General features: G+C 43.4%; 1 protein-coding gene across 1 annotated transcript; it reads left to right on the top strand.

Annotated features, from left to right (window-relative positions):
• The first annotated feature begins 27 nt into the window (after positions 1–27).
• Positions 28–16,860, top strand: URB2 (URB2 ribosome biogenesis homolog). The gene is made up of 10 exons (XM_041424074.1): positions 28–241; positions 429–594; positions 1,813–1,989; positions 3,234–6,606; positions 8,003–8,163; positions 9,374–9,484; positions 10,394–10,636; positions 11,020–11,110; positions 12,705–12,844; positions 16,545–16,860. Exons 2-10 carry the CDS (start codon positions 469–471, stop codon positions 16,740–16,742), a joined length of 4,620 nt encoding a protein of 1,539 aa, XP_041280008.1. The 5' UTR covers positions 28–241; positions 429–468; the 3' UTR covers positions 16,743–16,860.
• The last annotated feature ends 6,105 nt before the right edge of the window (positions 16,861–22,965 follow it).

Below are 22,965 nucleotides of genomic sequence, written 5' to 3'. Positions count from 1 at the left end.
ATGCAGACCAAAGCTGACCTACTCCATGGCCCGCCTGACACACGCCGGGGCGGGCGGGAGCGGGGCCGGGGCCGCGCAAGCGCCCTCTGGCCGCCAATCGAAGCGGGCTCGCCCCAGCGCGCCGCCTCCCGGGATCGGCGCTCGACTGGCGCGGCTTGGCGGGGACAGCGGCCGGCGGACAGGGCCCGGCCGTACCGGGTGCGGGGAGCGGGCAGCGACGGCCCTGCGAGCGGAGGGGAAGGCGAGTGGGACCGGGGGCTGGGAGGGGAGAGGGACCGCGCTGGGGAGCGGGGCCGTGGGCGGCTGGCTGGCTGGCTGGCGGGCGGGCGGGCGGGCGCTTGGGCCCCGAGCGGTGCCACGTGGGTGAGTGCCGGGTGCGGGGCCGCTGCCCGTCCGACCGCCTTCCTCTTGCTTGGCGTTTCTTCCAGACGCGTGTCTGCCTCTTCGCTGTTCCCACGTGCCGCCCCCATGGCAGCGATCTACTCCGGGATTTACCTGAAGCTGAAAAGCGCCAAAACTTCTTGGGAGGACAAACTCAAACTAGCCCGCTTCGCGTGGATTTCTCACCAGTGCGTCCTGCCTAATAAGGAGCAAGTGAGTACTTTTTAGTGGTGAACAGTGATGAAAGAAGAAAATACCGATGGCGGATTGCTGCTGTGGATGAATCAGTTCTTAAAATCCAGATCTAGCTTCTAGCTAGCTGATAGCACTGTAAATACAGCACTGATTTAGGCTTGTGATCAGCTCTTGGTTTCTTTGTCGCTACATGAAATGTTTTTGTAACAGCATAGGTATAACAGCATGCAGGTAGCTTCAGCAAAAAGCCCTGCATTCGTGCAGGATGGAAGAAACTTTCTTGTAGAGAGGATAGTGCCTGTGTTTGTCTCCCAGAGAGGCAAGAAATCATTGTCTTTAGAGCTGTCATTGCCATTGGTATTATGTCCAGTACAGGATGCTCTGAAGTCAGATGCTTTTGGGCATGGTTAAAAACAAGAACTTGAGGATGGGAGGACTGTCTGAGGCTGTATGTGTGTTCTCTGGTGCTCAGAACTTGCTGTGCATGAGCAAAGAGCACACAGTGCATTCATGGACTGCTGCTTGGAAGGTGATTTGGTTTTCTCTTCATGGAACCCACACTGTCTCCTAAGTCTTTTGTTTTGATCCTGTTTCTTGAAGGTCTGTGCAGTGTTTCCCTCAGTTAGGGGTGTCTCATCCTATTCCTCTCGTCCTGTTCCTGGTAGTACTTTCAGGCCTGGGGTTTGCACATCTAAAATCTGTGTTTCGGGTTCTTGTTATTTCTGTTACTTAAAATATTAAACTTAGCCATACACCACAACTTCAGTTTTGAAACAGTAATTAGTAGATTTCAGTCTTTTCCAGTTTGCATCCATCTAAATTCCTAGGCCTGAATTTTTAGGTAGTGAATTTAAACATATGAAGAGAAGGAATGTGAGTGGAATAGCACCTGTCAGAAAGTGAAAACAAGCTGATTCTCTGAGTGCTGATTTAAAAGACTGCATTTGCAACCAGTATCAACTGTTAGAATTAGAATGTTGTCAGAGTAAAGATGTTACTCCTGAAAGCTGTTTTGGGATGGTACATGCAAGCACAGGTCCAACGTCTGGTATAGAGCGTAAGCTCTTAGGAATTGAAACCTTTGGGAGCAGACTTCTCTGCTCACTCAGGAGCTGTTCTGTTTGGATGTAGCACAGTTCCCAAGGCACAAATGCTGTAATTGTGAGGAGGTACTGCTTTTGTCCTGTTTTTGCTTGGGGGTTGTTAAAGATTTCTTGTTTTCTCTTCTGTTAACAGGTTTTACTCGATTGGGTAAGCCAGGCATTGGTTTCCAACTACAACAAGAAACATGAACTGGAGGATGAAGTTGTTGAAAAACTCTGGGCATATCTTGACAATGTTATCCATAGTAAAAGACTACAGGATCTCTTAAAGAGTGGGAAGACAGTTGGTCTCAGTTTTTCAATTGCAGAGGTAACTATGACTGTGGATATCTGGTAAAATTCTGGATAGCAATATGTATCTCTTACAGTACTTGACTCTTCCTCAAAGTGTCAGATATTGCATGAAATATGTATTAATCTGATAGTTTGTAGGACCTGTACTAAAAGTTTCTCTATTTCTGTCCTGCAATACATTTTGTATTTGTGCAGCACTAAGGTTAAAAATGGCAGAATTAGTGAGCGACTGCAAAGGCAGTGAAAATGCCTGGGAAAATGATCCTTTTATTTTTGATCAGGTTGAAGGGAAGCAAGAAAAGATTGTCTTTACATGTAGAAATTGAACTGTGAAGTATGGAGAATTGGTTGGATGAAATATGGCCTTCAGAGATGTTATGCAGAAAGTGTGCCAAATTTAAATGTGGTCTAGGTATGAAAACCTGTTTGGATGAAGATCAGGTCAGAGGTACAGGACAGGGTACCCCGAACACTAAGGATAGAGGTGGTAAAGGGTCCAGTGGGAAGAATTTAAGGGTCTGTTTTAGTCCATCACTGTTGCAGCTGAGAAGATGAACCATCCACAATAAGGTGGATGGAGACAGGTAAGGTTTTTGACAAAATAGACACAGATTTGTGAACTGTTACTGAGTTTGTTTCAGACATTATCTGAAGATGACAAAAGGGAGTGAGTGAAAAGTGGATTGAAGAAGAAAACAGCAGGGAAATACACATAAAGTTTGAGAAAAGGAAGAGAAATGCAACATCAGTTCTCTAGAAATGTGTATCCCTCAAAGGGAAAAGAGAATGGTCTCATTCCAGATATCAGGACCAGAAATTGTCTCATTTTCAAATATAAAGATGATATTTAGTCATGGACATTCTTACTAAATATGCTCCCTGTATCAGAGCAGAGATGTGTATTGTGTATGGGTTTGTTGTTGTTGGGAGTGTAATTTTGGGGACCATTCAAGAAGGGAAGAAATTTACCCCTACTCCGTTTCTGCAGGATGAACCATTCGTATCAAGTATGGATAGTCTTATGCTGTTGCCAGCAGCGTGCATGGGGGCTTCTTTACTCATCTTGTGCTGCAAACAAATGCAAGGGCAGTGGAGCTTCTAGTTTGAAACCTATGATGTGAGAGGCACAGCAGCAGCTGTTGGCACATCCCCCTTGCTTGCAGCCACAGTTCACAGGTGTTGTTGGCTCATCATAATGGGCTTTATCTTTGTATGCTAAATTGACTGGTTTTTGGGGTTTGTTTTTGTTTCTTTTTTCAGATCATAAACAAAAGGTTATCAGAGGCCTATTCTGAAAAAACACAGCAGAACATTGGCACTGTGCTGAGCTGCTCCAATGGCATCCTTTCTACTCCTTCACTGTCCATCATTTACACAGCAAAGTGTGAGCTTTTGGTTGATCTTCTCAGCAAGCTGTCCAAGCTGGCATGTCAGCAGCTGGCTTCTGACGATGCTGTGGGCTCCCAGTTGTTCAGTGTCCTCCAGCTTACCTTTGCTCAGTACCTCCTGATCCAGAGGCAGCAAACCAACCCAAACCGTGTGTTTGGGCGAGTGACAAGTCACTTGCTCCAGCCATGTTTGCTCCTGAGGCACTTGCTGACTGTGAGGAGCTGGACACAAGCAGATGATAACCGTGTGTGTCAGCACCTGAGCAGAGAAATACGAAGCCAAATAGAGACTTTGCTGCATGCTGGGTTATTTCAGCCTGAGCTTTTCTCATCCTACAAAGAAGAGCTGCTGTCAGAGCAGGAATCCCAGGAGAAGAAGAAAGGATCTTTGAAAACTCTTTTGCTACCAGTCAACACAGTGCAGACCAAGCTGGGCAGTGACTTGTGTGAACCTGCCCTCCACGGAGCAGTTGTGGCTGGTTCGGTGTCTCTGCTATATAAGCTCTTTCTGGACTCATATTGTAAGGCAGAAAACCACCTTGTGTGCTTTCACATGCTCAGCAGGCTTTTTGGCTGTCTCAGGCTCTCTGACCTGCAAGAGGCGGGGAGGAGTGATACGCTTTTCCCTGTGGACTGGAGCATGGAACTGCTTGCTTTGGAGCAGCTTCTGAACTTGGTGCTCAGCAATGATATCTATAATGTCGCCAGTGACCGTATCCGGCACAAGGAGGTGCAGTTTGGGTTTTACCGGAAGCTAGCACAGATGCTGCTGACACACTCCCAAGCTTCCATCCCTGCTTGGTTCAGGTGTCTCAAACTCCTGATGTCATTAAACCACCTCATAGTAGAGCCAGACCTGGATGACCTGGTGTCATCAGCTTGGATTGATGCAGAGGCCTATGACCCACGTACAAAGAAGCCACAGGAGACTCTCATCAGCACCGTATTCCAGATTTACTCTAAGCTGAGGCAGTTCCCACGGCTCTTTGAAGAGGTGCTGACAGTCATTTGCCGGCCAGCTGTTGACGAACTGAGGCCATCCGTCTTCTCTGCTGGCCTGACAGCAAAGCTTCGTGAGTGCCTTCTTGAACTGCCACCCAACCAGATCCTGGACATTCTGTGTCTCTTCGTGGAGAAATGCCAGACCCTTATCATTCCAGCTGTTGAAGGGTCAGTTGACATGGCCTTGAAGCTGATGTCAGTGTGCTCAGTGCTGCATGCTTTTCTGTTCAACATGAGGAGCCTAGATGATGTCACTCCTTCCCCTGTTGTGCTTCGCACTCAGCGTTTAATGGCAAACATACAGAAGGGAATAACTCAGCCACTGATGGAGCTGCTGCAAGCTCCTAGGAGAGAGGAAGAAAAGTCAGAGCTTTGGCTAAGAAAGGCCAGTGATGCTGCTCTCCTCCTTGTTTACACTTGGGTTGAAGTAGACGCTCTGTTTGGTGTTAGCTGCAGTAAATACGTGTCTCCAACAGCTGAAACTGCTGTTACTGAACCTGCTGCAAGGCACTGGGGCATTTCAGCTTTTCTGCCTGGTGTGGAGGAGCAGTGTTGGAGGAGAGTTATGGAACTCGCAAGTAGTTTTGCCTCCACTAGTAAGTACTGCTTAGAACTGCTCACACTTCAGAAAATGAAGATGATGTTAATGCAGACCAAAGCTGACCTACAGGCCTTGCATCATGCTGCAGCTTTCATCCTGGAGTCTGGGAAGTCCACCATGAGCAGAGGAGAATCTGAACCATGGAATGGTGATATCAGCGTGATAACAGAACGTAGCTACCCCACAGCACACTGGCACCTCGTCATATCCAACCTGACCATCCTGTTGCCGTATCTTTCCTTAAAAGATGTAGAGTACATTGCAAATGTGCTTCTACAAACATTGATGTTGGCTGAAGCTCAGGAAGCTGCCATGGACCAGGAGCCTTCCATCAGCATTGCGAAGATATCTCTTGGTTTGATCCACAGCTCTCTTCTTCCAGAAATGAGGGTCCTGCACTGTGCTTTTCTGACCCGTCTTATTCATCAGTTTGCTACGGTGCTGCCCACTTCTACCAGGGATTCAGTAGATCTGCCACTGCAGCAGCTGTCTGTGACTAGTATTCCTTGGCACGAAGAAATTCTGGCTTCTTGCAAAACTGTTGATCCATTGGAAGTACCATCAGAAAACAAAGTGCAGAAGGATGAGCTGAGCTTGTCTTGGAAAACACTGGAGAAAGTTGCCCAATGTATAGCATTGTTAGCAAAAAATGGCTGCCCTGTCATCCTGAAAGAACGTCAGCTACAAAGATGCCTGGGTTTGCTAGAAATTGTTTCGCTCCTGAAATTAGACAGTTTTCTTCCCTCTGACTGTACTCGGTGTTTTCTGGTGCTGCTATCTCTGCTAGTTAATACCAGGGCTAGTGTCTCTTGCAGCAAATTGTTACTGCTGAAGGTTTTAAGTACTTGCCTCCACCTCCTGAGATGCCTGCAAGCTGGCAGGAACTCCAACTCTGTTCTTAAGGTGTTACATGCCAGCGATGTTCTTGAGGCTGTCATGACCTCCCAGCTTACAGCTTGCAAATTTTTCACTGATATCTTGACTGTTCCTGTTTGGGCACAGTATGTCCAGGAAGTCCAAGAGTTTTTGGAAAACTTTCTTCAGATGATTATTGAAAGAAGACAAAGTGTGAAGCTCAACTTGGAAAAGTTCATGTCTTTCCTGGTGAGCTGTAGGCCAGACACAGGTGCAGCCAAAAGCACAGAGTGGAAAAACTGGAATCCCGCAACTGAGCAATTGCTGCTCACAGCATTCACCACACTCTGTCATGTTGTCACACTGCACCTCCAGCAGCTGCCAGAAAAGAAGCTGCATTCTGTGGATGTGCTGTGTGCTTTGTTGGAACCAGTGGTTCTGCAGATGGTCAGAACTGTTGAACACGGTCTTCAGAGTAACACCCCAAACCAGCCTTTGCCTGTGGCATTCATACCATCTGTCAGTACTCTCCTCAAAGCAGATCTGAGCCATCCTGTCAAGAAGGACTGGCAGAAGGAGCCCAGTGGGTGTTGGAAGCAGCCCCGTGTTAAACTGTACCAAGAGTTTTACTCTCAGATACTGAAAGAGCTGCCCTGTGCAGGGAGTAATCTGCAGTTCCTTCAGCTTGCGTTGCAGTTCCTGACTGTCTTCTGCTCTGTGCCAGCGCTGTATCCTGAAAAAGAAACTGCAGTCATGGTTGTTTTTGCTATAAAAAAGCTTCTCTCTGGTATGAAAATTCTCTTTCTTCACCTCTTTTGCTAATTTTGTGGGTTAAAAGCCATTTAGCAAAGCATACAGTTTCTTTAAAAGTCTGCATTTGTTTACTTGTGTTAAAACAGCAGGCTATCCTTTTTTAAATGCATAACAGGAAATTTTTAAAGGAGGCAATATTTTGGTACCTGGACCACAGCCACCATGTAGTTTGGTAATGATCTTCTGATAGATGTTAACATTTTAATAAAGTTGAGGTCCTGAGTTACTCATCCCTGGTATACCATTTTGAAAGCAACTGGAACATGGTAATACTTCTGGAGGTAGGGCTGAACTGCAGTGTCCTGCTTGTGTAATTGGTATAGCAGGCACCACTGAAGCAGCTGATCTTCACCAGGTCAGATCTTAGAGTAAAATACTCATCTGCTTTTGTATCTGGTAGGTGAGTTTATAGAACAATGGAAGTTACCTAACTGTTATGGATGATGAACACCATGTGGTAATGCTGATAAATTTTGTGGGATATTGGCAGGTGGGTTCCTTTATCCTCACCAAATAAAGAGCCAGAGCCGGAAATTACATGAAAACCCTTTGCTGCCAGCTGTGGGACCTAATGGCTCCTTTATATTGTCTCATTCACAAAGAGAGAGCAGGAATAACTGTTCTCTTTGACTTCTTCAAACTGCTGGAGTCTGTCAAACTTATTACTGGCATGCTCTGGTGCAGTGATGTCCAAACATTTTTGATTGCATACACCTATCATTAAAATACGCTAAGAAATTGAACACACAGCCTCAATATAACTTACTTACAAATTATACATGTGCTATTCCACTATGTATATTATAAAGCACACATACAGAAAATGTTTAAAAGAATGAGATAAAGATGAAGTAAACACTATTTAAAATATGTTTTTGTATTAAAGATAATTCCCACACCCCAGTGAATTGTCTTGTGCACACCCTGGGGTGTGCACACTCTTCTTTGGAGACTACTGTTCAAATGAAGTGCAGTTGTGATCTCAATGTTTGCATTGCTGTTAAGTAGTCATAGAAAAAGCTTTATATTTTTATGATTTGTGATGGATCTCTGGCCACCATTTGTAGAAAGATGTGTGGCTGGTTTAACCTGCTCCCTTGGCTTGTGCAGCTGCTTTGGTGTAGTCTTTCTGTATTACTGAAGACTTTTTGTTGGTATGATGACTGCTCTGAACCTGATGGTAGGATATACTTGAGATCATCAAGTTATTGCACTAGTGGGGAGAAAGGTAAGCAGAAAGTATCAAACCCTCTATTTATTTGAGTGTTAAATAAGCACCCTCAGAACTGTTTTATTTTCAGTTTGCCCTCTTCTTACCTGTGGAAGTCCTTGTCTTGGGAATTGATTGCTTTTGTCTCTTGAATACGCAGGTCCTGCAATTACAATCCAGGTGATCCGAAGTATGGAGATAGAGCTGACAGAGGTGCTTGTGCAGGTGCTGGGAAACTGCTCTGCTGAGGAGTTTTATGCCATAATGAGGCTGGTGCTGCAGGGACTGGAAGTGAGGAATATTTGGCAGCAGAAGGCTAAAGTAAGGCATGAGTTTAATGTGTTGTCAGCTTCCTTCTGCAGTCTGCTGTATCTTGAAGCAGTTGTTGGCTGAATGGCATTTGTTAAATATTTTTTTTTTCTTCCTGCTTCGTGTTCAGTGATCAGGTCAAATTAATTTACATGGATAAGGGCTTTGTGACTGTGCTATGTTCTGTATATAAACTGAGAGATGGAAAGATCATGGAAACCTACTCAGAAAACTTTCTGTCCATCTTAAGGACTCAGCAGTCTCGAGTCCATATATTGTCAATAGAAATCACACAGCTGTGGTGTTACAGGCCATTCTGAAAGCTCTTTCCTACTTGCTGCTCAGAGCTCTTGCACAACAGATACCAGCAGTCAGTGATTATCTGTGGCTTTTTTTTTTTACAAGGTTAAAGGCACTTCTAGAAGTGCTGGCATTTTTGAGTAAAACCAAAACTGCACCTGTGCTTTTGGTACTTGCTGCTCTAAAGACTACTCAGCAATACCCAGATAGCACTCAGTATCTTTTTAAATTATGTGGCCTTTGTCAGAGCAGCTTAAGCACCAGTGGTGATGTATGAAACACTTCTGGCAAAAAAAAGTCTGCTGTATGCTCCATAGAGAGTCCAGTGATTTGAGAATGACACTTGGGATTAAATTTGTGGGATTTTCCGGCCCTATCTTATTTGTCAGAAGAGCGGCAGATGTGCTGCATCAATTCTTGGTGCATCTTTTTGAAGGTGTATCTGGAGTTCCTGAACTGCACAGATAATTCCTGCCACCTGAATATAGCTTGCAATATGCTTCTTTTATCAGTCTGTATAAACAACTAGCAACTAAAAAAACCCTGCTGCCAAAAGCAGCATTCTTAATTTATAGTGTATTGGTATCCTTGTATTGCCTCTGCTTCCCTCTGTTATCTAGTGGCAGTTGTATGAGAAGGCTTTCCTTTCTTAAAAGTCATGTAAGCTTTTTTGTACAGTAAGTTGATTGTGAAGCAAATGTGGCGTAAAGTACATTTGGGTCAGTGCTGCTCAGTGCATTGAATTATGTTGAGCTGCTGCTTGCTTCAAAATTTCCAAAGAGAGGTATTGGTGGGAGGTCTTTGATGTGTCTAGGCTCTGGTAATGCTCAAAAGTGCCACTGACCTTGAAAGAGCTCTTTTGTACATGAAAGGAGCCAGTGTGCCTTGTACCCCTGACTGATGGTCTGTCTGCTTTCTGCAGGAAGTATTGTCAGCTGTTTTGCTAACCAAATTGTTGCTCAGCTGCCCATTAAGTGGAGACAAAGGGAAAGCTTTCTGGTTTGCCAGCCCACAGATAATCACAGCTTTAGCTGTAAGTATCTCTTTATTGTAACTTCATTACCTACTCCTCCTATCTGTTAGACTCTCTAGTGGATACAGCCAACGTGCACAGAGGCACACAGGAGCAAAACTAAACAAATCCATGCCAGATTCATCTGAACATTTTTGTGTAGACCCTTTTTCTCCCCCTTCCTCAAGTAAATCTCCTATGAGTGCAGTGTGCAGGTCATCCATTTCTTATACACAGTAATTTTATGGAACTACACTGTGTAATATGGAGCTTGGGAGAAACTTGCTAGACTGCAGAGTAGAGACTCTGTCTCCTGTCCTTCTTCCTGTCCAAAAAAGATAACCATCAGCCATGTGTTGCAGCAGAAGCCAACAGCAGCAAAACAAAACAAGTGCTTATAGAAAAAAGTAATTATATAAATTCACTGAATTATGAAAGGGAAACTAAACTGAAACTAATCAAACCCAAGTTCCCCGCCTTTTGTTTGTACAGGATATAACCTAGTGATGTAGGTTTTTCTTCTCTTGGGATGATGTCTCTAGGCAAGAATTTATCAGTGGTTGGTTCTGCAGTGGCTGAGAATCATAAGCTTGCAGTTTCTGCCCCTTTTGATAGGTCTGCACGCATGTAAAGGGGTGAACTGCATCATTGGATTTGTGTGAAGGGGTGCAAAGAGGGGTGCTGGTTTTCAGGAGGCTGGGGAATAGTTGTCATTCCAGTCGCCATTCCAATGCTCACAGCAGTGTTTGTTTGAAATGCATCATATGCATCCTCACACCGGGCACAAGTGCATGAAAATGGCTCAGGTGCAGGAGTCTCCCTGCCAATCCAGCTCACACCAGTCTACTTCCACTGACTCCAGTCAAAGCTTAGGGTTCTCTGGTGTTCCAACACTAATGCATTTCTCATTGTCTGTTTCCTGTCTTGTAGCTGCAAACCAAAGAGGCCTGTCAGGACCAGGCACTGATTTCCATCATAGTTATACCTATTCTAGAGACTGTAACAGCTCTGCTAAGGCAGGGAGAAGGGATTCTTGTGAATCCACATCACGTTTCATTGGCATTCAGCATTCTTCTAACAGTCCCTCTGGATCATCTGAAGACAGAAGACTATCATGGTGTCTTCCTGGGGGTCCATGAAGTGCTCTTCTCTATTGTGCAGTGTCATCCAAAGGTATATCTGTGATGGGGTGGGAGAAGGGGAAAAGGTTTGAAAGAGCAAACATACTAGTGATAGAATATTTTTTTTTATGATTTTGAAATATTTTGTCTTGATAGTATGAAAATGCATTGTACTGCTTGTCATTTAAAAGGCTGGGAATCTCAAAATCACATAATTTCAGTTGCTTTCCTGCTTTGCTTGTGCCTGCACTGTTGCTCTTTGGCAGCAGATTGCTTATGAGCATCTGGTGCTAGGTTAGGAGAAAATGTTTCCTTTTTCTATGATTGAGTCTAGAAGCACAAATAGCTCAGGATGCAGAATGAGAAGATAGTTTCTACCCTCTCCACTCCCTCTACTATGTATTCTCACATGTTTTTATTTCATGTGTTTTTCAGGTGCTGTTGAAAGCAGCACCGTCCTTTCTGAGCAGTTTCCATCGTCTGGTTGTTTCTGTCATGCATGAAGGACGTCAGAAAGGAGACAGAGGTACCATATCTTTTCCACCTTTGCTTTATATATATACTGTAGAAGAGGAGATGCTGAACAGGACAAAGTCCTCAAAACCTAGTTGTGGCATTGAAACTGTCATCCCTGTCAAACCTGTCCTTTATGAAAAACTGGGGATGAGCTTTGTGGTAGTGGGCTTAGGAAGATAACTGGGGCTTCTGGGGTGCTGCATGCAGACAGCATTGCTTTTGGTGAGTAAGTTATTCTTCACTGACTGGCTGGCAAGTAGACAGGAAGCAGTAAGGCTTACTGTGCCCAATTTCTGCTCTTCCTGTCAAACCCTGTGTCTTCAAGCATGGTGGCTGTGAGCTCCAGTGATTCATGCTAATATGTGTGAGTTATAATCCCAAATGGATGCTACTAAATGGATTTTTTTTAGATTAGAACTATGTTTACTACAGAGTTGAGCTGTCACCATTCTGTGCTAAGTATAAGAACTCTATCTGTATCCGAAGCATCATTTGGGATTAGATGATATATCAATATGGTCAAGGATTTGGAATAAGGGTAATTAAATATCCTAAGAGGAAGGGGAAAAAACAGACTTATTACAGGAAGTTATTAAAGAGTTTACACAGTCAAAGTGGACAAGTCAGAGATGTCCACACTGATTAAGATGACCAGGACACAGATACCCTGTCATTAATAGTGGAGGGTTTTGAGATAAGCTACTTCATGGCCTGAAACTGATTGTATCCCAGCTTTCTGCAGATGTCCTACAGCCTGTGCCATGTTTAGATTTATCTCAGCTGATGTGTTGCCCACAGCTGTGGGCAAATATAAGTGTATGTATTCATTGTAAAGGAATATATTAACTGAGGCTCAGTGATAGAGGAAAAGGTATGTTAAACTGGTGCCAGATTTGGAGGATTTTCTTGCTTCTGCAATATGTTTACATAAGGCAGTCATCACAGGAAGCTTACAGGTACATGGCATCCTCAAGCTGAAAGTGATGCTGTTTGTCTTTGCAGGATCATTCTGTTTTTGTAACAGGTAACATGGAAGTAATTTCTGGATTTCCCTTCTCCCTTGTTTGTACTAGCTCTCTTCATTCTCTGCCTACTGAGTTAATTCTTAGCTGATCTCAGCAGTCTCACTTTAGATACCTCCAGTGATGCAGCTTTTGCTGCATCTATTCCACGTAATAGATCTCATCAAAGAGCTTTCTTACTATGCTGTTTCTAAGAAATGTCTTCTGATTTTCTCTAGGCAGGGAATACAATTTTCTTGTCTCCTCATTCTCTCCTCCACAGTGCTAGTTGGGACTGAATTGTGAAAAGGACCATAACTGCTGTTGTGAGCACTTCAACATCTATAACAAGTAATTTTTTTCTTGCAGTGCGCATGAAATTGGAATCAGTATGCTTCTACAAAGTAGCCACTCTAAGGGATGTATTTTGTGTGTTGTGGGGGGCCTCTAGCTGTGGCTTGATAAGAAAAGATGATAAAATAGGCAAGCTGTGCTTGGCCTCATGTTGTTCAAGGATCATGGAAGACTGAATGATTCTTTGGGTTTTTTTTCCTAATGTTTTTAAACCTCAAATGCCAGGCTGCATTTCACTTTGTGTTTTAGGCAACATGGATGAGTTTGAAATGATACTGAAATGTGCACACTTGGTGGAACGGATGTATACTTACATTGCTGCAGAAATGGAGGACTTCACTGTGTTTTCTGCCTTCATTGTGGCTCACTATGTCACTGAATTGCAGAAGGTATGCTCTCATCCATCTTGAAAGTGCCACAGTATTGAGCTAGCTTTGGAGTTTCTGTTTCAAAGGCAACTCTGTTAAATTCTGTAAAATGTGTGAAGTTACAATTGTTATACCTCGTGGAGATGCAGGTTTGATTTAGACTTTTGTATTATGCAAGAATACATGAGAATCTTTCTTACCAAACTCCTGGAAAACTTTGTAAAGGTGTGGACTGTGTTTTTTGTCTTTTAAGGTAAAACAATGTAGTCCCTAGGTACAAAGCTGTTTTGCTTTAGTGCCATGTTGGATGTTGCTTTTCTTCATAGAATCATAGAATGATTTGGGTTGAAAGGTTGAAAGATTTAAAGGTCATCTATTCCAGCTTCTCTACAATGAGCAGGGACATCTTGAAATACATCAGATATTGAGAATGTCTTGCTCATAGCCACATCCTACCTGGCCTTGAATGAAATGTCCACCACCTCTCTGGACAACATGTTCCAGAGTTTTGGCACTATCATTGTTGAAAATGTCTTCCTTATACATCTGGTAGTTAAGTTTATCTCCCAAATAGTCTCAGTTGTCCAGGACTGATAGCAGTTAAGTCCCCATCTGGCAAAGTAATGGTGGAAGATTCTTCTGGAAAAAATCTTTTAATATGGTCTAAATGATTAACGAAAAAATGAAAAAAATGTTGCCACAAGGCAAGAGTTGTTAGCTTTTTGGTAATTCTCCTTCTGTACCAAAGATATTATTCTGACCCTTATTGAAAGCAATTACTTTTACTCTTATGGATGCCAGACCCAGATCAGTGTTTTCTCTCATCCAGAGGTAACTTCAGCTTGTCATTTTCTTCAGCCCAATAGATGCAGATTTCACCAGGGTTTGAATGCTGTTGTGGTGCAAGTATCTGCAAACTGATTATTTGTGGTTCTGGCCTGGGCATGGGCTGAAATACAGAAAGGAAATCTAGTCTTTGTTTTAAGACCCTCTTACAAAAAGAAAATCCTAACTGGTGCTGTGTTTCTGAAGGATTGTGGTGTAACCAGTGCAACTAACCATGATGGTTATTACAGAGGTTAAACTTCACTGCCTTCTCTGTCGCCCGTCTTTTTTCTTTTTTTTGTTGGAGGGTGGAATGGGGGAGCAAAATAATGGGAGATGTCAGATTTTAGCCATATTATTTACTGTTCCTGGTTAGTTGGTTATTGTTTACATACTGAATGTAGTAGTTCAGCAAAGGAAAAATTGCTGTTAAGGTAGCTTTCCTTTAATCATCTGTGAATTTTGTAATCTGGTCATCACTGAATGTAAGTTTGAAAGCCTGACTTGAATTGTCAAACGACCTTTTTAAGTTGAAAGGACACTTGTCTCAGTATTAGCAGGAGTACACAGTCTCATGAGATGTCTAGGAAAGTTTTGTGCAAGATGTTCACTGGGAAATGGAAAGTGATGGATGATAGCTGAAACCACAGATCAGTAATGTATGCCTGGAACCTTTGGGTGTGGAAGGGGAAATTGGTGTAGTGAGCCAGCAGACACTGTGGCAAAGGAGTGTCTTCTGTCTGACAGAATAGATAGATCACAAGTAGGTGATGATTTATTTGCTCATTAGACTGCTGAGAATTGATGGATATCAGAGGAAAGGGGGCCCTCACATGCTTGTCTTAAATGGGGCATGTACACATCTTTCATGTTGCTCTGCAGAGGGACAGAAAAGCTCTTTTAACCATTCATCTCTTCCGAGTCAGGATCAGTGGCTTTCTCCCTGTGATATGAAGACCCTGAGGGTCCATCAAAGATAACTGAGAAAAACATGTTAGTAGATTTAAGTCTTTATGTAGGCATCTGCACACTTACTGGAACCCTTTTAAGGGTCTGCAAACTAGAACTGATGAAAGCTACTGGCCTAAACAGTCACTTATCCCTAAAGCCGTTGTGTAACAGCTCCCTCAGTGCTTCCTCTTTATACCATAAATTATTTTGTATTAATTTAGAAAGATCCCTTACTGGAGTGGGTGGCATCTCTTTCATACTGTTGGCAGTGCTTTCTGCTTGTTGCCTATGAGCTGTTGCTTAATTCAGCAATAGAGGAATACCTCTTCACACATTTAATGTCTCACATCAAGAACTCTGTAATGCTTGACAAATTGGTTTTGCTAACTGTATAGACCATAAACCACTTACAAGTATAATTAATTGCCAGCCAGTAGTGGCAGCTGTTTAAATCTTTGGCTCTGCTTCCCATGGTGTTGTTGGTGTTTATAGGAAACTGCAAAGTAAGAATGGCCCAAATAAGGCATGGGTCCAGATGAATTTGTGATGTGAGGGATGCAGTTCCGTTAACTGTGGCTCTGAGACAGCTGCTTATCCCAAGTGGGCCCTCTGGTTGTGGGTTTTCCTGTCCTTGTTCTCTGCAGTCATTTCTCTGTCCTAGGAAGGGAGAGCCCAGCGCAGTGCATTCACTGGGAGCTGTGATGCTCAGCTGTTTTCCAACTGTATTGCACAGTGCAGGGAGAAATAACATCTGTTGTAAACAAACCAATTGATCAACTGACAGAGAAGGGGAAAATTACAACCTCTTGCACATGCAAACTCTGCAGGGTCACAGATCTAAAGGAAATCTTATGTGCCTTAATGCCTGCTATATGTTTTTCTGTGCTATATTAGTGGATCTAACAAAACATATTAGCTGTTCCACATTTAGGGCAGAAAGAGAGTGGAAGCCTGTCACAATGATGAGGAGTGCACTTCATTAGCAGAAAGTTTATTAGTTGCCTAAGGAAGAAAGGGGCCTGAATTTTAATGACGGCTTTTTATGTGATTTTCATTAGGTCTGGAGTGCAGAGGCTCACATCTGGAGGCATAAAGCTAATTTTGGGATTCAGAAAAGATAAGATAAGGTTCTGCAGCAAAAATAACGCATTGATGCCGGAGGCCAGCACTGTCTTGGGCAGTGAAGTATTTAGCAAGTGATTTGTGAGCATAGGACAAATTTCAATTAGCCTGGAGCAGCAGAGGGCTCCAGCGTCAGTGCTGATGTTCCTGGTTGTAGTGGCGGTTCTGCTGGTTGTGGGGTTGAGCAAGAGGTAATGTCAGGAGCAGGGTGCTGAGTCCTGAGTAATTTCTTGTATTCCTCCAACTTTCTGCATGACTTCAGGCAAGGTACCTGATTCTTGGTGTTAAAACAGATTAAGGAAATGTATGTTTCTGAGATTTTTGAGGGCTTCTTTCATTAAGGCGTGCACATTGAAGTACTCAGAAAAAATTGTTAGATAAATATGAAATTGTTACGTGATAAGTTAAAATTGTTTCTACCCAATGTAAATGAAGTGCTCATTTGAAACTGACATAATAGCATACAGCCTGTATGAGACATACAGAATCTACTGAAATGTGTAATCCAAGGCAAGTATTTTAGGGTTTTTTAATTAGAGTTGTGCTGAGGAGTGTCCCTGTGATTAGTGTCTTTGCCACTGCAGCAATGTGTATAGTACTCCTGTGGATTTTACTGCAAGGGCTGTGCTTGTTTTGCAAAACATGTTTGCAAAATTCAGGAAAATACTGCACAAGTCAAAATCTTGGATTTTATCTAATGGGCTGTTCCAGATGGTCTGATGCAAAGGATAATGTTGTCAGCATTTAATGTATACTGACTGTGGAAATGGTGTTGTCTTGCCTTTCTGTCTTCAAGTTCAAGGCAATTTTGTTCTTCTTGCAGGTGACTTTGCATCCAGCTGTGAAGACACATCTCACAGAAGGAATATATCACATACTTGACCTTTGCATTGAACGGGACATCAAATTCTTAAATGCATTGCTCCCAGCAGGCGTGAGGCAGGTCTTCAAGGATCTGTATGATGATTACAACCACTACCACAAAGCAAAGAAGCAGGGGGAGGAAAAGTACACTGCATGATGAATCCTGCCTGGCGCCACGTGATCAGTTATGAATTGATCTTGGAGTGCTCAGAAGATGCTCAGTTGCTCTTTGGTTTGGGATAATGAGTAAAACTGAACTTGAGGAGGGTCCTAAACATGGATTTCATTTATCCCTGTACAGCCAGCCTTCATAACAGGGAAAAAGGGAACTGGGGAGGGAGGGTGTGCTGTGCTCTTGGTTCTGGTCCTGTGTTGTGCCACAAATGGCAGAACTGCTGTTCCTCTGCTGGCCCCTGGTGAGCTCTCTGGGAGCCTTGGGGAACTCACTGCAATTTGGCAGCAGATGTCAGGCTCCAGGCTTTGGCACATCTTGTTGCTTTCCTGTGGAAGCAATAGTCTGGTCTAAAAGCCAGCGATGGATATAACCCCCGCTTTTGCTTACATGGTAAGCAGAATTAAAGCAGTTAAAGTGCTTGTTTTTGTACCCTGTTATTTTACATTTTGTAACTGAAGAACTTTGCCAATATTCTACAGCCGTACAGTAGGTTACTGTGCAAACCTGCAGAAGTAAAAGTAAAAAATTTGGAAGATTGTATCTCTTTGCTTGATTGGTTTTGCTATCCAGTCCAGCCCTGGGCAACTTGGTTTGACCTACTGAATTTCCTTCCCAACTGTATTATCCTCTGATCTCATGATAATCAAAAAGACTGACTACCTGGAGCTCTGTTCCATTTACTGTCATTAAGCAGTTACACTTAGTCATCCGAGCTGTGGTCACTCTCAGTGCACTCTCTGTTTGGCTTGTGACAAATGTTAATTACCACTGTTACTATCTGAGACTCTTCTTGGTCTGAGCTGAGCCTTGTTGCTAGGTTAAGAGTAAGCTCTCGACTTCTTGCAGCTCAGCTCAGCTTCTGACAGGAAGCTTTATCAAGTTTTATCAAATAACTCCCTTTCATTAGCTAAATGACAGAAGTTTGGGTTTTTTTAGAGATACATACTAAAGATCTAAGTTTTATCTAAGTGGTAAAACAGTCTTCACATGTACATGTAGGTAGAAAGAACTCAGTACTCTCATATGATTATTTGCTTTAATCTATAAATAGGGGATGGGCAGAGGGAGAGTGGAATGTGGCTTACCACTTTTCTGGGTCCTTCTGCCTCCATAGCAAGGTCCAAAGGATGAAGTTTGTCTGGGGCAAAAGGCTCCATGTGGCTCAGATGAGGGAGGTGACCAGGGCTCACCAAACTTCATCCTTTGGATTGGAGATGATCCTCCTGTCATCCTGAAAAAGCATCTTGAAGGGCTTTGATAAGCTGTGTTCAGAAGTAATAGTGCTATGTTGTTAACGCTTTTCCAGTCACAAATGCAAACCACAGTGGCATATAAGCTGCCATGAAGCAAGTTAACTGTCTCCAAGCTGGATCCTGTGCACCACTGGGCCACTTCTGTATTTTATTTCATGTGGGCCAGCAGCGGGAAGGGGAGTTACTTCTGCCCCACCAGGAAGTGGGACAGTGACATAGGTCCCAGAAGGGAAACATGTAGGAGCTGGAGGCATCCAAAGAGGCACCAAAGAGGGGAGGTCTCCAGGGTGGAGACAGTTAATACACTGGAAAACGAAGGAAGGTTTTGAGCACTGGGAGAGGATGTGGAAAGAACAGCAGAAAAAAGGAGAGCTGGGTTTGGAGCGGGGGAGGAAGTGAGGGAGGAAGGAAGTGAGGTAGCATCTCTGGCGTGTGTGTGTGTGTGTGTGTGTGTGTGTGTGTGTGTGTGTGTGTGTGTGTGTGTGTGTGTGTCAAAGCTCCCCTGATGCAGCCATATGGTGCAAGCCACACACACAGCTCAAAAGCTTCTGAGTGCACACCACAGTAAATAACACTAGCCAGAGAAGGTATGCTAGTTGAGTTGAGATCAGTTTTGTTTCATTAATTCTAACTTTTAAATTGTTACCAATTTTAATCTCTTGGTTTGGAAATGAAAATGTGTAACTGACTTAGATGTACAGGGGTGATGGAATTAACAAACCCCCACTATCAAAAGGGCACGGCGCTTGAATGAATGAAAATCTGAAATCCTGCCACAATTAAACCTTTATTTCAAACACACCGTGCAACTGCCACTTATCCCGCAGCACCCCTCCTTCTCCATGCAAAGCAGCCGAGTTCTGGAGCACAAAGCAGCGTTTCCGTGTAGAAGTGGCAAAGGGGTTAAAAGGAAGGCTGTCTTTCACTTGCTAATCCCAGGTCTTTGTCCAAGAACTGCTCCGGATTTTTTTTTTTTAGCTAGAATAAATTAAATCACTGGCAGAGGACCACCTGCTGAGAAAGCAGGCTTTGTATTCCCGGGTGCATTCCCACGTGGGTGCAGTTTCCTCCGCTGTCACACGATGGGGCCATCCTGCAAGGGTACAAAGCACCGTCTGAAAACAGGAGCCCTTCCTCCTAGGCTGGGTTAGTTTATGAGCTCTGAACATCAGGAAGGTAAAGGGTGTGGAAGAAACACCATCTCGGGTAAAGGCTAGGAATCACGGCCTTTGTTTCACTGGAGTGTTGCTTTGTGTGCGTGAATCTCCAGGCCTTACAGATATTCTTGGCCAGGTTTTCAGTTGTTGATGCAGCACATCTTTTCTTGCTGCAGCATGGACAGAAATTCCTCCTGTAGGCAGAGCTCAGAGGCTGGGATCTCAGGGTCCTGCTGGCTGTGCCACTGGCTCAGCCTGTGACTCTGTGTGCAGTGATTTTTACTGTGCATGGGCAGTGCCCAAGGCTGCTGTGCCAAAACTGGCTCAAATAGCAAGAAACAGGAAAGGCAAGAAGAACAGTCAAGACCAACAAAAATTATGCTGGGTTTATTGACCCCTTATTTTTGTGTAGCTGCTGTGAAAATCAGCTGATTTTTCTACTTGCCCGGTGGTGTGGCTTAATACTTGATTTACCTTGCAAGTATGGATAGAAATGTCAAAAAAGATGATGGTTTAAGATGTTAGAAATTGTGTTACTAATTCAAAAATTGTTTTTCCTGATCATACCTTTTGAGAAGAGACTATGTACTGAGTACTTTCCTTTAAGCTTGGAATGAATCAGTAGCTTCCTATTTGTTTACTTGATGCAGTTACGGAGATTCTGGATAACAGAGGTCTCCTTCCAAAGACTACCTTTGTGGGTTAAAACATAATAATATGAATAAAGGAGTACTTTGAGAGATTTCTACACCATTATTACTGAACCATTAAACATCTCCAGTGACACAGTTTGTTGATGATACTGAACTGAGTGGGGAAGTGAATGCTTGGGACAGAAGAGCCAAGCTGCAAGAAGACCTGGATAGGCTGGAAGACTGGGCTAACAAAACCTTGTGAAGTTCAACAAGAACTTCAAGACAAACAGGGTCTTGCACCTGGGAAAACATAATCCAAGAGTCCAGCACAGGCTGGGATCTGCCCATGTGGGGAGCAGCAGAGGAAAGAAGTCATCAATCCCATCAACAACGGCATCACCAGTAGAGAAAAGAAGTCACTATCCCTCTCTATTCAGAGCTTGTCAGGACACACCAATTTCATTCCCCTCTATGCAAAAGAGATGTAGACAGGCTGGAGAAGGCCCAGGGAAGGGCTACAATGATGATCAAAGGACAGGGAAGCTTTCCATGGGAGGAAAGGCTGAAACAACTGGGTTTGATTAGCTTTGAGAAAATAAGGTTTAGAGGGAGACCTTATCACTGTGTTCCTGTATTTAAAGGGTGTCTACAAAGAAGATGAAGACTCCCTTTTTGCAAGGAATCACATGGAAAACACAAAGGCTAATGGTAAAACTGGGGACATTCCAATTGGACGCAAGAGGAAAATTTCACAGAGAGAACAATTGGCCATTGGAGTAATCTCCCCGGGGAAGTGGTGTGTTCCTCAACACAGAACAATTTTTTTTTTTTCAGCTAAATGACTGCTTGATTTTTTTTCAATGAGAAACATGCAAAAGTGCCATTGTAGGGAGTACTGACATTTGCTGCTGAATGATCAGTGATGTGTTCTGCAAGCAGTAAAAGTTTCCAGAAAGGAAGGCTCCTGTTATTGTATCTACCCAGTAATATTTATGTCACAAACAAGGGGAAGTGAAACCTGACTTGATATGGAGCAGTACTGATTTGTATTCACATATCTTTTTAAAAAATATTAAGGGTTTTTGGTTTTTTTTTGTTTTGGTTTTTTTTTTTTTTAATTGACTTTAAAGTCTGGAAAATTTGTGAAAGAAAGTGTGTCCCTGTGACCTTTTGAGAAGTTTTAGTCTAGGAGAGCCCTCCAGCAAACCCTTTGGCATTTCTTCAAGATAATCCAGGAAGAATAAATAAACGCCCTCCAAGTGATTAAGCTGTACTGCCATCCCTTTACTTCCAAAGAAGGATATTGACATTTTTGTACCTATTTCTGAAGATAGCAGCAAATAAAAATGACCAAATCAGTTTTATCTCTTGTAGGAATCTTCTAATGCAAGCATACAGTGGCAAGAGGTACAGGCATGCTATGGCTTTCAAGTGGTGACTGCTTGGTTCTTTCTAGGTGTAGACTTGTTTATTTCAGGAGAGCTTCATTGTGACATGGGCTTCTCTGGCTTTTCTTTTAAAATTGGTGGAGACCAATTTCTGCTCCAGAACAGTTGTCATTATTTTATTTAAATTTTGTAGAAGTTGGATTCAGAATTGCTTATTGAAAGAAGTTCCATAGATTATCTGCTCTGAATTAGGTGTTTTCTTGTGGAGGCTGCTGCAGGGCCTGGGCCCTCTTTCCAGCTGGGAGGTCACTGTAATGCCTTTTCAGATTCTTCCCCACAATAAGAAGACAGGGTGTTTTTGCTGATAGCTGGCAGAGAGGATTTGGAAAGCAAACAAAGAATAAAAGGAGAGGAAAATTGGGGGCAGGTCCTCCGTTAATTCATCTGTTCAAGTTTTCTGTAAGGTTCAGGTGTCCCTGCTTTTGTTTTTACAGCCTCTGCTTGAGGGATTAATTCTCCAGGCTTTCACAGAGCTGTGCTAAAGCTGCTCAGGGATGTGCACAAAGATGACACATTGCTGTCCTAAGCATGATAGCCATGGGCTGCTTCTGCTGTAGGAAGGGAGAGAAGGAAAAGAGCAAGAATGGAGGTCTAGGATGCATCCAGTCTACTATCAAGACTCTGCTGAGATGACTTCATTAGGAATCAGCTTACAAGGCAGAAAGGTTTCTGGTAGCTGAAAGCAGAGCAGCTTTGAAAACCAGGCTGTTCCTGATTTTCAGTACACCTTAAACATCCATTGCTTTATTTGGTCTGCTCCAAGCACCTAGAAACCTTTCTGGGCAACAGACCACCACGTGTGCAGTAGTGTGAACTGTGAGCAGGCACTCACTGTCCCAACACGCTGCCAGGTGTGAGAGACGGTGGGTGGGAGAAGAAACAACATTGTAGGAAGAAGTGATTGATTTCTGTTTAGTTTTTTATGCCAGTTTTAGAGCAGCATGTGGGAGTTCCCTTCAGTAACCCCAGGGAAGAGTATTCTTGGGTTTGGGGATTGTTAATATTCCAGGAAAAAAAAGGAACAGTAAAGGACTGTATTAAAAAAAAAAATCAAAATTTCATGTTGGCCCATAAGAGACAAATCCATGAAAGACAATTTGATCAATAGTGCCATCGGTAAATTATGTTGTCTGCTCAAACAAAACCTTAGCTTTATCAGAGAGTGTATTAACTCATGGAGGGAAGGCTGATTTGTCATTCTTCATCCAGTAATTGTCAGCCCATAAGCCCCTGGAGGGAAAGTAGCCATCCGTGTTCATCACTTGAGGAGAGACACTAGAACAAGCAGATGCTGATTTTAGCCTGGCAAAAAACCACTGCCACTTGAGCACAGCTGGTCTGCCCAAATGCAAGTGGCTGCTGCTTGTTCCTGCTCCCGAGGCTCAGGAGTGCACCTGATTTTGAGCACCCATGGCTGGGAGTAAAGCTCGGGGCTTTGTGGTGGCTTTGGTCTGGCACATGCTGCAGGTCACCTGTCTGCTTTGCTTGCTGAGGCCTTGCCTTCTTTGGCCTTTGACACAGACAGGAGTCTTCCTCATAAGAGATTTGTGAAGTTAGCAGAATTTTTAATGCTCTGTGGGTATCTAAGGGAGCTGAGATGTTTTTTTAAACTGCTACAGAGATGAGTGATACAGCATTATTTAGCTGATCCGCAGTATCCCCAGTGATGACCAGAAAATATGTTGACTGACTGCATAATTTCTGCCCCTTTT

Source organism: Onychostruthus taczanowskii, unplaced genomic scaffold (assembly GCF_017590055.1).
Source record: "Onychostruthus taczanowskii isolate IOZ18803 unplaced genomic scaffold, ASM1759005v1 scaffold111, whole genome shotgun sequence".
Classification (NCBI taxonomy): Eukaryota; Metazoa; Chordata; class Aves; order Passeriformes; family Passeridae; genus Onychostruthus; species Onychostruthus taczanowskii.
Note: the sequence above shows the minus strand (reverse complement) of the source record. Positions and strands in the feature narration are given on the sequence as shown.